Source organism: Lepisma saccharinum, chromosome 11 (assembly GCF_977018435.1).
Source record: "Lepisma saccharinum chromosome 11, izLepSacc3.1, whole genome shotgun sequence".
NCBI classification, from domain to species: Eukaryota; Metazoa; Arthropoda; class Insecta; order Zygentoma; family Lepismatidae; genus Lepisma; species Lepisma saccharinum.
Genome location: NC_139239.1, coordinates 4,581,660 through 4,595,087, shown reverse-complemented (window position 1 = coordinate 4,595,087; position 13,428 = coordinate 4,581,660). Strand labels below are relative to the sequence as shown.

The window sequence follows — 13,428 nt, the reverse complement described above, 5'->3', positions numbered from 1 at the left end:
CAGGAGTAAATAGTAGATTTCCTGTAGTCTAGTTGCAATTTGATCTTTATAACCTATACCGTATGTACCCTATGCTATAAAATATAATCAACTTGTGACCGAACGATGCTCACGTCGAGTCTATCCCTGTATCAGGAATGGAACGATTACGGACTTCGCTGGAATGATTCGGAGTTCGGCGGGGTCAAGGACTTAAGGATAACGCCAAACAAGATATGGAAGCCCGATATCCTCATGTATAACAGGTAACATATCTTTAACTTTTTCACAGGACCTCAAGAGGGAAAGGTTAGATAAACTTTTCATTACAAGTTAAAGCTTTCCATTTTTAACTATTTAATTTTCTGTGTTAGAAAATTCTGTCAGGTTGCCTCCAGAGATCGGAGGGAAGTTTTCTTTCTTTCAAATTGGATATAGAAGTTACAAAATTAAAGAACTTTCTAATATATGAATGAAGAATAAATTTAACAAATAGAAGTCTCAAGCATAATTCACATTTCAGGTATGTGAAAGGTGCCAATTTTGTGGGGAGGTGTAACATACACCTTGTACACAAAAGGCTAACAGGGTGCAAGTAACAATGTACACGATAAGTGTTCTCTGCAGTTCTCATCACCATCTTCATCTTCTTCTAATAACTCTATTGCCATTTTTAAAATTGGTCTCTAATCTTACAACCAGTAAACCATTTGAAACAAAAGAATTAACACAAATATTAGCAGCTGGAATTGGTTGTTATTATTAGCACTGTACTAAAGAAAATGTATTCTAAAGAAATGGAGCCATGCATGGTAGAATGAAGTGGAGTGCCTCCCCCTATCACCGCCTCCATCTCAACCAAGTCCTCGGACAACCTTATCAATACAAAGGAAAATATACTGTCTTTGCACCCCTGCCCCCCCCCCCATAGTTTGGACCTTGTTCCCCGGTTTTAGAACCCAATCACCGCCACTGCCATGAACTAAATGTCAACAGTGGACAATCCCACCACATTTGGCTCCTGCTTAAAACCTGAAAAATTGCAGTAAATTAAAACTACTTGCAGAACCTGACAATCTTTTGCATACAAGGTGTAGTTACGCATCACTAATACTTTTTTTTAGGTTTGAGGATAACCTATTTAGTGAAACACACAGGGTGGTATTTGAAGGAGGATGAGAGGAGGAAATCTCCCCTCTAGTTTCTGCATCCAATCATGTGGTTGCTAATTTTTGGCACTTGGGGGCTGAGTAGACTGTATATTTATAAATAAATATAATTTATAAAATACCGATGCTTCAAGAGTAGTTACTGAAATTTCCTCCCCAGTAGAATATATCTCAAGTACTGCACTTACTGAGTAAGTTCTATCACCTTTAATATTTATTCTTCATGATCATCTCTAATAAAGGTAATAATTTGGCAAAAATTTTAATAAAAATGATATTTGTTTCACTGAATGTTAAAGAAAATGTTAAATAGCAATATATCCACGATCTCTGGAACTATCCCATTCTGATTCTGGAATATTTATAATAATATCCACATCGTAGTTTTATTACATTACATAAAACTGCATACATGCCTACAACATTCCTATTTTTACATTCCAGAAAAATCGACTTATTTATTTTCGTTCATGTACTTTTGCGTAAGTAAGCTGTATTGGAAAATATAGTGAGGTAAAATTGAGAACATTTCAAGTTTCTTATCTTATTCACTATTTTTCAGTCTAATATAGAAAGTATATGTAGAGTGGTGGAGTCTAAGCTCAATGGTTCCATTTGGATGAAAATAGTTTTACGAAACTATGCTAAAAATGTAACATAGAACATGAAGAATATAAAACCTTTGAGCTTGGTGCAATCAGTATCTACCTCTCTAGTGTAATATTAAGTTAGAACAATATTATGTTGTGTTAATTTTAATATTCTTTTGAAAAGATAAAGGTTTTCATAACTCAAGAAATTATTTCATAAGAATCAATCACTGATGTGATATTCAAAAATTGATAAGTATATAACACTTTTGATTGGTGCCAGTGGTCTGTTACACATTTATTTTTTGTTGAAAAGTATTATGAAATCGAAGAAAAATTCACGAAATTCCCATATTTGGAATGGAACAGTTATGGAAACCTAAGTTTTGTCTCATACTTTCATAATTTGTAGCTCTTTTAACATGTCTAACCTTTTTTTCTTTTCTCTTATACATAATCATGATCTTAAACTTAACAGAATGTGCCTGCTGTAAGAACCCCTCCCATTTAAGGCACGTTTTAAGATCATTCCAGACCTTTCCACGCAGTAAGAAATAATTTGTGATCATTTTTTAAAAATTATATGAAGAGTTGGCCACAACAACGACCTCCCACCATGAAGGATAGGAAGCACTACATGCACTGATGAAGTGGTATGGTCGTAATTTGCTTTTTGTCGTAGTCATTTTGATCCGTAAAAATATTAATTTGATGCAGTAAAAAAAAAACTTTATTTTTCTCTGTGCCCAAAACATAGTTTCATTTTTTCTATATATTTTGGAAAAAAAATGTATGAGAAAAATTCACAATTTTGTTCGCACATTTTATACATACAGTTTTACACATATATGTATAATGAACACACATTGTGTTAATTCTTATATGTGTAAATTGTTTCTTTTGCTTACCTATGGTTTTGAACTTTATGTTCAATTTAATTTTTGATTTTCAATTTTCGGTACTTTTTAATGCAAGGATGCGGTATTTGATGAATACAAGAAATGTGTGTGAGTTTTCTGCATGAAATTTAGAACCACTGTATTTTCTGAATATTATTATTGTTATTGATATTATAGAGGACAACACTACAACCTCGTCCTCTTCTCCTTACTGCTTTACCCACTCTTATCTACATAGATCAACAATTCGGCTTATCGTCTCTAATTTTTTTTCCTTCCTGGGACTTGCATGGGCTACCTAGCGGGCGAAATAATCTCTACGAGCTCTGCCAAGATCTTTTTTATTCTGGTGGGAAGTACAGTGGACAGCTAGCCGTTGTTGTAGGCCACATTATGAGCAATTTTTAAACAATGTTTTCACTAGCGACAGGAGCATTTCTTTTTCAAGCTGTAACTACAATGTAGATTTTTTTCAGAAACCTAACTCTGAAACAGTTCGAAAAGGGAACTCCTCTCCTTGGTGAAAATGTGATGTGTCCCAATTATACTACCTATAAAATATAATAACTTGTGTTAATTAACATCAAAATAATATACTCCGTGTTAAACATCCACTTATAAAACTCTTAACTTATTTTAATTGTAGAATCAAAATAAAATGATTTAATACGAAAGTACTTTGTCAATGTAATATACTATGTAATATAAGAAGTTATATTTTTAAAAAATCTGTTTTGCATTGCATGCAAAAATAGTAAGCATTTCAATTTTTCTAGAAGCAGCCAATTCTGATTGCTAGCATGCCAAATCACCAATTCTTAAATTGTTTTATTCTGTTAGGCACAAAGCTTTATAAGCTCTGTAATTCTCGACCATTTTAAGTAGAACACTAGCGTATTGTTTTATGCCTGGTATTAATAACATCCTTAATGAATTACACAATAAAATGCTTGGCCTAAATCTATATATATATATATATAACCTTAACTTAGATTTGCACGATAATAAGGTTTATTTTGTATAAAAATAATTAGGACACTGCAAAAAATATGCATGACTTTGTTCTGCAAGCTGAAACTCGAAACCTATAAATACTTAAACTGCTTACAAAAAAATAGTATCATGCACTTCTTTCGTTGCAAGCACTCTATATCACTCTGTCAAAATTTATACTAATTTTCTTTACTTTCATTGTATTGGATTCCTTGGAGAAATGTTTCATTTCAGGAACAACTGGTGCACGAATGGCATTTGTCGAAATTTTATGCATAACTAAACTATTCCACATAAACCTAAAAGAACCATCCGCGGTAAATAGTGATACAGAGCATAAACAAGGTTGCAATAACAAATCACTAAAACATACTGATAAATAAATATTGATATTTCCGTGAGACCCATGATAAATATAACAGGATAACAGAATCAATAAACTAAAAAAAAAATATATATATATATCAATTACAAAACTGTATTTTCTTGTTCTTCTTTGCTGTTGTTTAATGATGATTTGATGTCAAAATTAATGCGTGTACATAAAAAAACAGTCAAAATTATTTTTTGGAATTGATGAGAGATATGTTCAGGTATCTATAGAATATACTTCCGCCTAAAAGTAGTAAATATTTTCCAACCTCTTTACTACAAGTGCCGATGAGAAATTCGACGGGACCTACCACACAAATGTTGTGGTCAGACATAACGGCAGCTGTTTGTACGTTCCGCCGGGCATCTTCAAGAGCACATGCAAGATAGACATAACGTGGTTCCCCTTTGATGATCAACACTGCGAGATGAAGTTTGGTAGCTGGACCTATGATGGCAATCAGGTATTAGACAGAAGACTGTGGATTATGTGGCGTCTTCCGTGTAACTGTAAACATTACATATTAATCGCCACTAATTTCAGACAATGTACACAAATATTCCATTAAGAATGAGGGTATGGATCATGTGCTTTCTTCAGTAATGAATTGTCAGTTCAGTTGATTGGGTTTGGTTTTAATACTGAAGGAAAATATACACTTAAACTTTCATTGCATAAAGTTTTGTCCCTTAATTTCTTAACAAACTATTGAAACACTCTTGATATTTAAATCAATTTTCTAACTGAATTTGAAAGCAGAATTGTAAATCATTACTTTTGGAGAGGCCTAACTGTTGTTAAATATGCTTTGACTTATCATATTTATACATATAATGCACAAGAATGCTGCCAATTCATTCTTTAGAAAGTACAGCATTTCTATATTTTGTGTCTATGATGTTAAAATCATATATATTTGTGATCCAAATTTGCATGCAAAAAGCAAAAAAAATCTCCTCTTTCTTTCTCTACTGTGTAACTTCGCTAATGCTTCCACGAAATTTCATGACAGGAGTTACGTAACATGCTAAATAAAATTCACTGTAAGTACAACAACTGCAGTTAATGGTATGGAATACAAAGACAGCCAAGGACATTAGAATTGCTTCGAGTATATATACATAACTGTCATTCAGATATGACTCCACACTATGCTTTCATCATGATTGTGTCATTTTAAACTCCATCCAGTACATCCTCCCCAAATAACAACAAATGTGCAAGAATTAAACAACTTCAAATACTACATGGTTAATAATTTAACTGTTTTATTAATATCTGTCAGTATGTATTAGTAAAATATCAACAATTACTCTTACTGATACTTCTGGTACTCATCAGGAGGGGAGACCATGGATAAAAACAGCCATTTTGCATGGAGCAAGATATTAGACAGTGTTTCTTAACTTGACTTCGTCAAAATTCCACCTTACATACCAATGTTGTTTTCACCCATTCCAGTATCCAGTGTTACCAAAAAATATAACTTTTCAAGTGAGTAACATATCTTCTGACCTAAACTTCAGCTCTGAGTTTCCACAAGCTTTTTTTTTAACATTAAGATGCTTCAGAACTCTATATAAATGCTTCATACTCGCAGGTAATCGTTTCAAGATTGAAAATATTCTCTTAAAAAGCCTTCTTTAAGTACAAACAGATTACATGATAATCTGACTGGTTCCTCTAAATAATATTGTGTGTGTGTTCCTAATGATATTGTAATACACATCTTTAATTTCTAATGTAAATAGTTGTCACATAACTTGAGATGGAACTTCTTTATGGCATTGGCCACTAATGTATTTCAATCAGAATTATTTTTCAATTCACACAATATGAAAGTTCCATCAAAGAAATTGAATTTGTAGTTAGTGCTATGATGATTTTAACATGACTAAGATTTTTAATATTTCATTCAGAAGAAAGTAGTCAATATTTGACAAGTTTACAAATTATATTTTTTTAACTCTATCAGTAGTTGTTAAAATATTTAACTTAATTTTTCTCTACCTTTTTCTCTGAACCCATTTCAATCCCTGCTACAGAAAATTAAATATGTCTCTTCTAACCATTAGCACATTTACTTTACTCTATAATTTAGACTGAATATGGAGAAAAAGATCTCATAATTTGATTTCTAAAATTCACTCAACCAACCTTTGAACCTTTTCCACCTGTTTCACCAACAATTCATTATGTAGTAAATTCCTCGTAAATAAGGATTTCTAATCTAACTCTTTGTACCAAACAAAAATTATTCTGAAATATTTACATTAGCAGTAAGATTATTTTAAAATATATAAATTCTTTACATAGCATATGATATAGGGAAATTTACAGAACTGTCAATATTACATATTAATAGAATTTGAAATTTATGAGCACATTTTCATAGTTTGAAACTGAATATGTTCATTTTCAATCATAGAAGAATTAAACTCTATCTACATTTTGTTCTAAAACTGAGAAAATATTTAAACTAGAAAACTACCTATATCTTTATATAATGTACTTTTAGAAAATTCTAAAGAATTATTACACATTTTGTAAACAATATTTAGTAACATAATGAAATAATTTAAACAACAATATACAATAAATTCTGCTAGAATTCTGAAAATTACCATAACTAATCAAAGCAGCATCTGGCAATGTAATCAAATGTAAATTTGCAGAATTAATTTGAGATGCCTTTGGTTATTCCTTATCCATCTTTCCTTCCTGCTGTCCCACACACAACTGACGAAGTTGAGAGGAGAAACCTGACACAGGGACCAGTGGGCAGGCCTGAGTTGCAACAAGCCAGGGATTCAAAACTCCTCTAGGCTAAAAAACTATGAGAGAGAACAGTGTTTCTAACAAAGACTCCTTATATCTCCTCACCTTTCTGTGTGTCTATTTTCATTCCATCTTTCTCGTCGTATGTTTTTTACTGTCTTCTTTTTAGTTTATTTTCTCATGAGCATGTTTGTCTTACTAAGAATCACATTTACCTGTATGAAGTTGATTGGTCCCCCTTCCTAATACATAATATACTAAGCACTTTCATGTATTGCAAAATATAGTTTCTACACTTTTCACATTCTTCACTAATCCTCTGTCATCTTTGTACTGAGGTTATTATTTTTTTCCTTGATTGAATGTTTGTAAAAAGTAATGCATTCCTGTTTTCATGTTAATATATATTGTGTTTAAGTTACATGTTTTCTTGCTGTTGTAGGTGCATGCTGCCTTTTGTAGAAGGCTAACACTTGATTTCTGTGGAATGGCTATCACAATTTAGGCATACAACTATATAGCTTTGTTGTGTAAGTTTCTGAGTCATGTTTCAGTGAAAAGAAACATGAATCCGTATTAGATTTAGTGAGTTGTCATGGCATGTGCTTAATACTCCATGGAGCTGTATATGAGAATTGGTACTAATTGTATAATTTTTCAGTTGGACCTCATTTTAAAGGACGAAGCTGGTGGGGACCTCTCTAATTTCATAACCAACGGAGAATGGTTTCTGTTAGGTAAGTTGAAATTTAGACTGAATATGTCTGCTGTTTGAGTAATCCTACAAGTTCCATGCTGAATGAATAATATTATTCTAATTTTTACAATTATATTTTGTGTAAGCTGAGTCTACAACTCTGAATGAAACCAATAACAATCAACCACATCAAGATGCAAGGTGTGGGTCATACAGTGATATGTTGAACAACATGGTGCCTCACTGGGGAGGGAGGTGGTGGTGTGGGGATAACTAAAAGGTTGAAATATTAAAGGAGGTCAAATAACAGCTAGTTTGATACCTGTAGGAGCAGTTTTTGGTTTGGTCAACGGTTTTGAAATGGGTGCTCAGAAACTGTTTTGCAGTTTCACTGATAGGTCTCCAAAATGGTAACATATTAGTAGCGCTGAGCCGATATCACTTTGAACAGATACTGAATGCCGATACTCTTACTGATTCCCACTATTACTTGAAAATTGCAATAATTAAAATTTATTCAAACTTTGATAAATATTGGTGTGTATATATTCTTCTGGAATTATATGCATCAATTTACCAAGAAATTTGCTTTATAATATTAAAGAATTACATCAGAATATTAAAATATATATGTAATCACAGCATACAGTTTTTCGTGCAAAATAAAAATAAAGTTTGAATTTTTGCATAATTTCCAGGATAATTATACTTCTCGAAAGTGTCATATGAAATTTTTGGGGACCACCTCGTGAAAGATCAATATGACAGAAAAGTATCCAATCGATACCTTCTGATACCGATACCATCGACCAATACTGATACATCGGTATCTCCTCAGCTCTACATATTAGTATTTTCAAAATGGCGAAGACATCATAAAAATCTAACATGCTATCACATGAGAATGCACACGCTGAGTCAATTGTCATTACCATACCAATATGGTCAATACCATTGCCCCTCACCACAGCCATAAATCCTTGTTAATACCTTCTAGATTTCTCTACTAATATATTTCATGAATTAAATTCTAGTGGTTACCTCTGAATGGCATAGTGGTAACGTTTTCACCTTGTAATAAAGCAGTATCAAGTTAGATTCCTGGCAGAGGCACATAATGGTTTGGATCCCATTTTAAATTGTATGCGCAGTCTCAGTTAGCCTATCTATGCACAAAGTGGACTTAAAAACATAAAAGAAAACAATAAACAAGAATTTTTACTTGTAGTTCATCTCTGATCATGACCAAACTATTCAAACTGGAAAACCCCTAAATAGTGAAACATCAATTTATGATGCCAGTGGTGATGTTATAATCCACTCAAATTCATAGAACTCCTAATAAATAGATACATGGAAAACATAATTACATTTTTCAGATTTATAAATATTTCACTGTGTACAACATTATTCCTGGAAAAGTAAAAATCTTTAAAGGTGCTTTATTTTACCAACATTAACATGATTAAGAATATTTTCAATTTAATTAAGTCATCTATAATAGAAAAAAACTGCCTCGTGCAATGCATCATGTCATGAAAGTACATGGGGGGAGGGGGGTGTGAGCATAGGGCCCCACATATTCTCGATCTGAGCCATACTGGAGGTGATGTGATGAGTACCACACTCTGGCAGCCATTTATCACCAGGTAACCATGGAGTCTTTGTGAGCCCCAGAGTAATTTTTTATGCAGGACAAAAATTATCTCACGTGGAAAATTTACAACCTCAGATAAATCATCCGTGGGATTGATGATGTGACAGTCAGATGCACTATGAAATGAACCACCTCAGCTTTTTTCATGCAAAAATATACTTCCAAAAATATAAGTGATTTCATAAATATGCAACTCCTCCCAGATGAATCTGTTCAGCTTATGCTTACTTTTGTAAGTGACAAACCCAAGAACGAGAGATAATTGAGTTTCTCTGTGACATTGGATATGGTAAGATGAAAACAAAGTATTGATCAACAATGAGAGGAATTTGATGTGAATTCCCCTCTCTTAATCAGTTCCTGGGAGCAGTGCAGACTTTGGATTACATTCATACTTCACTTCAAAGCTTAATTAAATTACAAATGAAATGTCAGCCACAGTGAAATCTGTCCTGATAACATCTTCCCAAAGTACCACATCAAGGAAATTAGATTCAGTTTGTCACATCAGATGTGGTAATGAGGCCTCTGACGAGACTGTAATTTGGAAGATATCTATTGTAATCTACGGAATTTTGATAACTGAATTATTGGCACTAAAATCTCAAAACAATTTCCAGTGATATAATGGAGAAATCATTTACTGCACAAAACAACTACATGTACATCAACAGTTGTTTCATTAAACCATAGCTTACACTTTAAGCTGATATGTTTAATGAATAGATAATTAATATCACTTTTATATTTACTTCATTAAGTCTTCTATGAAGTATTGATTTTCATTGCATTATTTCAACAGTCTCAAACATTCTTCACCAAGTTGGCAAGGATGATCAGTCTGATATTGGGTTGGGTCAAGCCTAATCAAGCCTGTTGCAACCTAACTGATCATTCTTGTCAACTCACCTGATGAAGACTGTCTAAAATGGTTGAACTAATGTTAATAAAATAAACATGCGATAGAAATATTTGCCATTAAAGAATTGTGCCTGAAAGTTTTCATATAATTTCAATTTAGACATCATGGAACAAAGGATCATAATACCCTCAATATGTGTTATTAAAAGCCCGAGTGGGCTTCCAGATGGCATAATGGTAGCATTGTCAGCTTGTAATCAAAGGGACCCAGGTTCGATACCCGGTGAAGGCACATAGTGGTTCGGATCCCACTTTAAACTGTAGTAGGTTCAGTCCCAATTAGCCTTACTGTGCATAAAGTGGACTTAAAAGCACCAACTCAAAAAATGCCTGAGTATTCTGACCAACTTGTAATTAAATGTTAATATGTTTTTGCTTGAATTGCTCAATGAATATTAAAAATTAATACAACAATTCCACAATATATTCTTAGCATACTTATATAAATATTATATAATATAGTTTGAAATCTTGTTCCAACCAACAGTGTTTTTAATGTCCTAACAGTTCCCACGCTGAAGCTGTTAAATCTTTACATGTAACACAATATTGACTGTTTGTTGTGCCATTAAGAAGGCATTTCTTTTAATTTTACCTAGGTAAATAATAATCATAATTTCTCAGAATTTGTTCTGGATGATGATAAGTTTTGAAGCTATTATCCATTTTCAATAAAGATCAATAATAATTAAAGCAATTTTTCTTCTAAAAGAGTATCATGGCAGTATCATTTTGGGGTAAAAGCAAATTGTCATAGGCTGGAGAGTTCCCATTACTCTCCATACGTATATGACTATGATGTATTACTGTGTTGCATCCCCCTTCTTTTCTGGCCTTCTTTCTTTTCATTAACTACATACGTATATAAATTGTAGCCAATTCAAAAGTAAAAGTTCAACAAAATATATACAGTACTTCTAAACTTCTGCCACAGGGAATCAAAATGCAGGGAGCTCTTGATTTAGACTTGTAATCACTATGTTAGCAGATAGGAATCAATCTCTCTTCCAGTAATAATTATTAATGCTGGAAACCTAACTTTACAATGTTACTGTTTTATGTGGTAGCTGTTTTCATTGTAGACTCTTTTGTTACTATATAACATTTGTTTTTGCAGGTATGCCAGGAAAGAAAAACACCATTGTATACCAGTGTTGTCCAGAACCTTATATAGACATCACTTTTATAATTCAAATTCGACGCCGTACGTTATATTACTTCTTCAACCTCATAGTGCCATGTGTTCTTATTTCTTCTATGGCACTTCTAGGGTTCACACTCCCACCTGACTCAGGGGAGAAGCTCACACTAGGTAAAGCTTCAATAATCATTTTTTTATGTTTAAACCAAGATTTCAAATGTGATCTGCATTTGTTATGTACAACAAGTGTCATAATGAACTGTTTACTCGTAAAGCTTTGAATGTAATGTATATGTCATGGTGTGAATGTGTGTGTGTCCAAGTCCTTGATTTTACTTGTGTATCTATCTAGATATATATTCCTTTCCTTTAATTCTGTTTGTAGTAACTGTCATGTGTATTAAGACAATGTTTTGTGGGGGCTTGTCTTATTTGTTATACTAAGAATACAATCAGTTAAAAAGTGTCAGAAAAGGTAATTTGTAAGTTCAATATTATTAATTATGTGCATGTATTTTAAAATAGTTGAGCTATGAGTGCATTTAAAAAAATACATATTTTTCTCTTAATTTATGACTAGGCATTTAAAAATCTTCTTACATATCTCTTTGTGCTAACCAACCAAGTGAAATTCTAATAAATTAAAGTGAAAATCATAATTTTTTGCACTTTCATACTATTTGCAAGCAAACAAGGTATATGTTAGGATTGTAATAATAATATTACATATTCTGTAGTAATGCAGTTTATTATAGATGACTACAACCTTGTAAAATTTGACAGACTGAACTTGTGAAATCCAATTCCATTTTTTCCAGTAGGATCTGTGTTTACTGGGCTATTCCATTCTCTTCTGTCTCTCTACCATCTGTCTTCTGATGTTTTTTTTTAATCTGCTCTTCTCTCCTGAATTCTTACACCTCATTCTTGGTGTGTCCTTTGGTCTCCTTTGTTCTACTTCTTTGTTCCTTATTATTTTGGCTATTCTATTTTTTATGTCTTCATATCAGTGGTGTATTCTCCATTTTGCCACATTTACCACCGATAAACCAACTTTTTTCATATATTTTACACATTTAGGTTTAACATGTAGGTAATTACTCTTTGTATATTATGCAAACTATTAAAACAAGCTTCTAAACCAGAATTTAAGTAAATTATTAAAAAACCTAAAGACTGGTTTACGTACACCACTGATCATTTTGCATCCCGCTCTTCTGTCACCAATTTCCTCCTCTATTGTATGTGGAGAGGGCGAGGGAACCGAAGAAGTAGTGGGTGAGTGGCTATTGAAATAAACATGGCTTCAGGATATGAGTTCCACTGCTCCAAACAGCATTGGCAGGAGAACACTTCTTGTTTCTTTCTGTTTTTGTGTTACTACATAAGGAAAATTTCCCTTATTGAAGAGTAATCCAGATCCAATTTTAGGTGTTAAAAGAAAGGAAATTTTATGAAAAAATATAGAAATTGCCAGAAAATTTAAAGTTGTTGGATTTCTGTTTTGGCTTAAGTTGCATGCCTGCATTGGTGTTTTATTTCTAATATCTGATTAATCTAAAAAAAATTTCAGAACATGCCTTACATGTTACATATCTTACCTCTTGTGTTACTTTTCAAGAATTTCATTTTCCCAAGCTGTACCTTGTTCCACTTCCATGTTGTTAAAGTTCAAGTGTTTGTGCATAAGGAATGGTTGATATGTAATTTGCGCTATACTTTCTACATTGCTATCTGAACAAGTAGCTACAAAAAAATATAGGTTCTTTAGCAGAATTCCGTTGAACACCAGTATCTTCCTGTCTACTTCTTTTATGCAGTATGTTTTTTTATAGAAATGTTTTCCTATTCCACGACAAATGTATATAATATAAAAATACAATAATGCATAGCATGTAGGCATGTGTATACTTCAATTTCTTGCAGAATGAATCTTTTTGGTGTGGAATTCTTTGAAACAATTAATGTCCACAACATGAAAACTTAGTTCTTGAGCCACATTTTGGTTTTCTATTAAGAATTACACCAAACAAGAGAAGACAACTTTTCTTATGTCTAACTTATATTCTCTTTCTTCTTCTTCTTTTTTGTCTTCTTCCTTTACTGGTAGTGTTTTTGTTTATACTACAGCTAGCATAATCTCACCTAAAGTGATTGTTATGTTATCAATATCTGGGTGAATATATATTCCTCTTACGCACTGCAACAGCACACTTAAGGGGTTAACAGTG

General features: G+C 32.6%; 1 protein-coding gene across 1 annotated transcript in view; it reads left to right on the top strand.

Annotated features, from left to right (window-relative positions):
- The window catches only part of nAChRalpha6 (nicotinic acetylcholine receptor alpha6), a 395,829-nt gene that overhangs the window by 358,593 nt on the left and 23,808 nt on the right, over window positions 1-13,428 (top strand). The window contains exons 5-8 of the mRNA XM_083130645.1: window positions 136-245; window positions 4,286-4,466; window positions 7,443-7,518; window positions 11,174-11,368. Of these exons, the coding sequence (XP_082986771.1) occupies window positions 136-245; window positions 4,286-4,466; window positions 7,443-7,518; window positions 11,174-11,368 (562 nt within the window). The remainder of the gene's footprint in view (window positions 1-135; window positions 246-4,285; window positions 4,467-7,442; window positions 7,519-11,173; window positions 11,369-13,428) is intronic.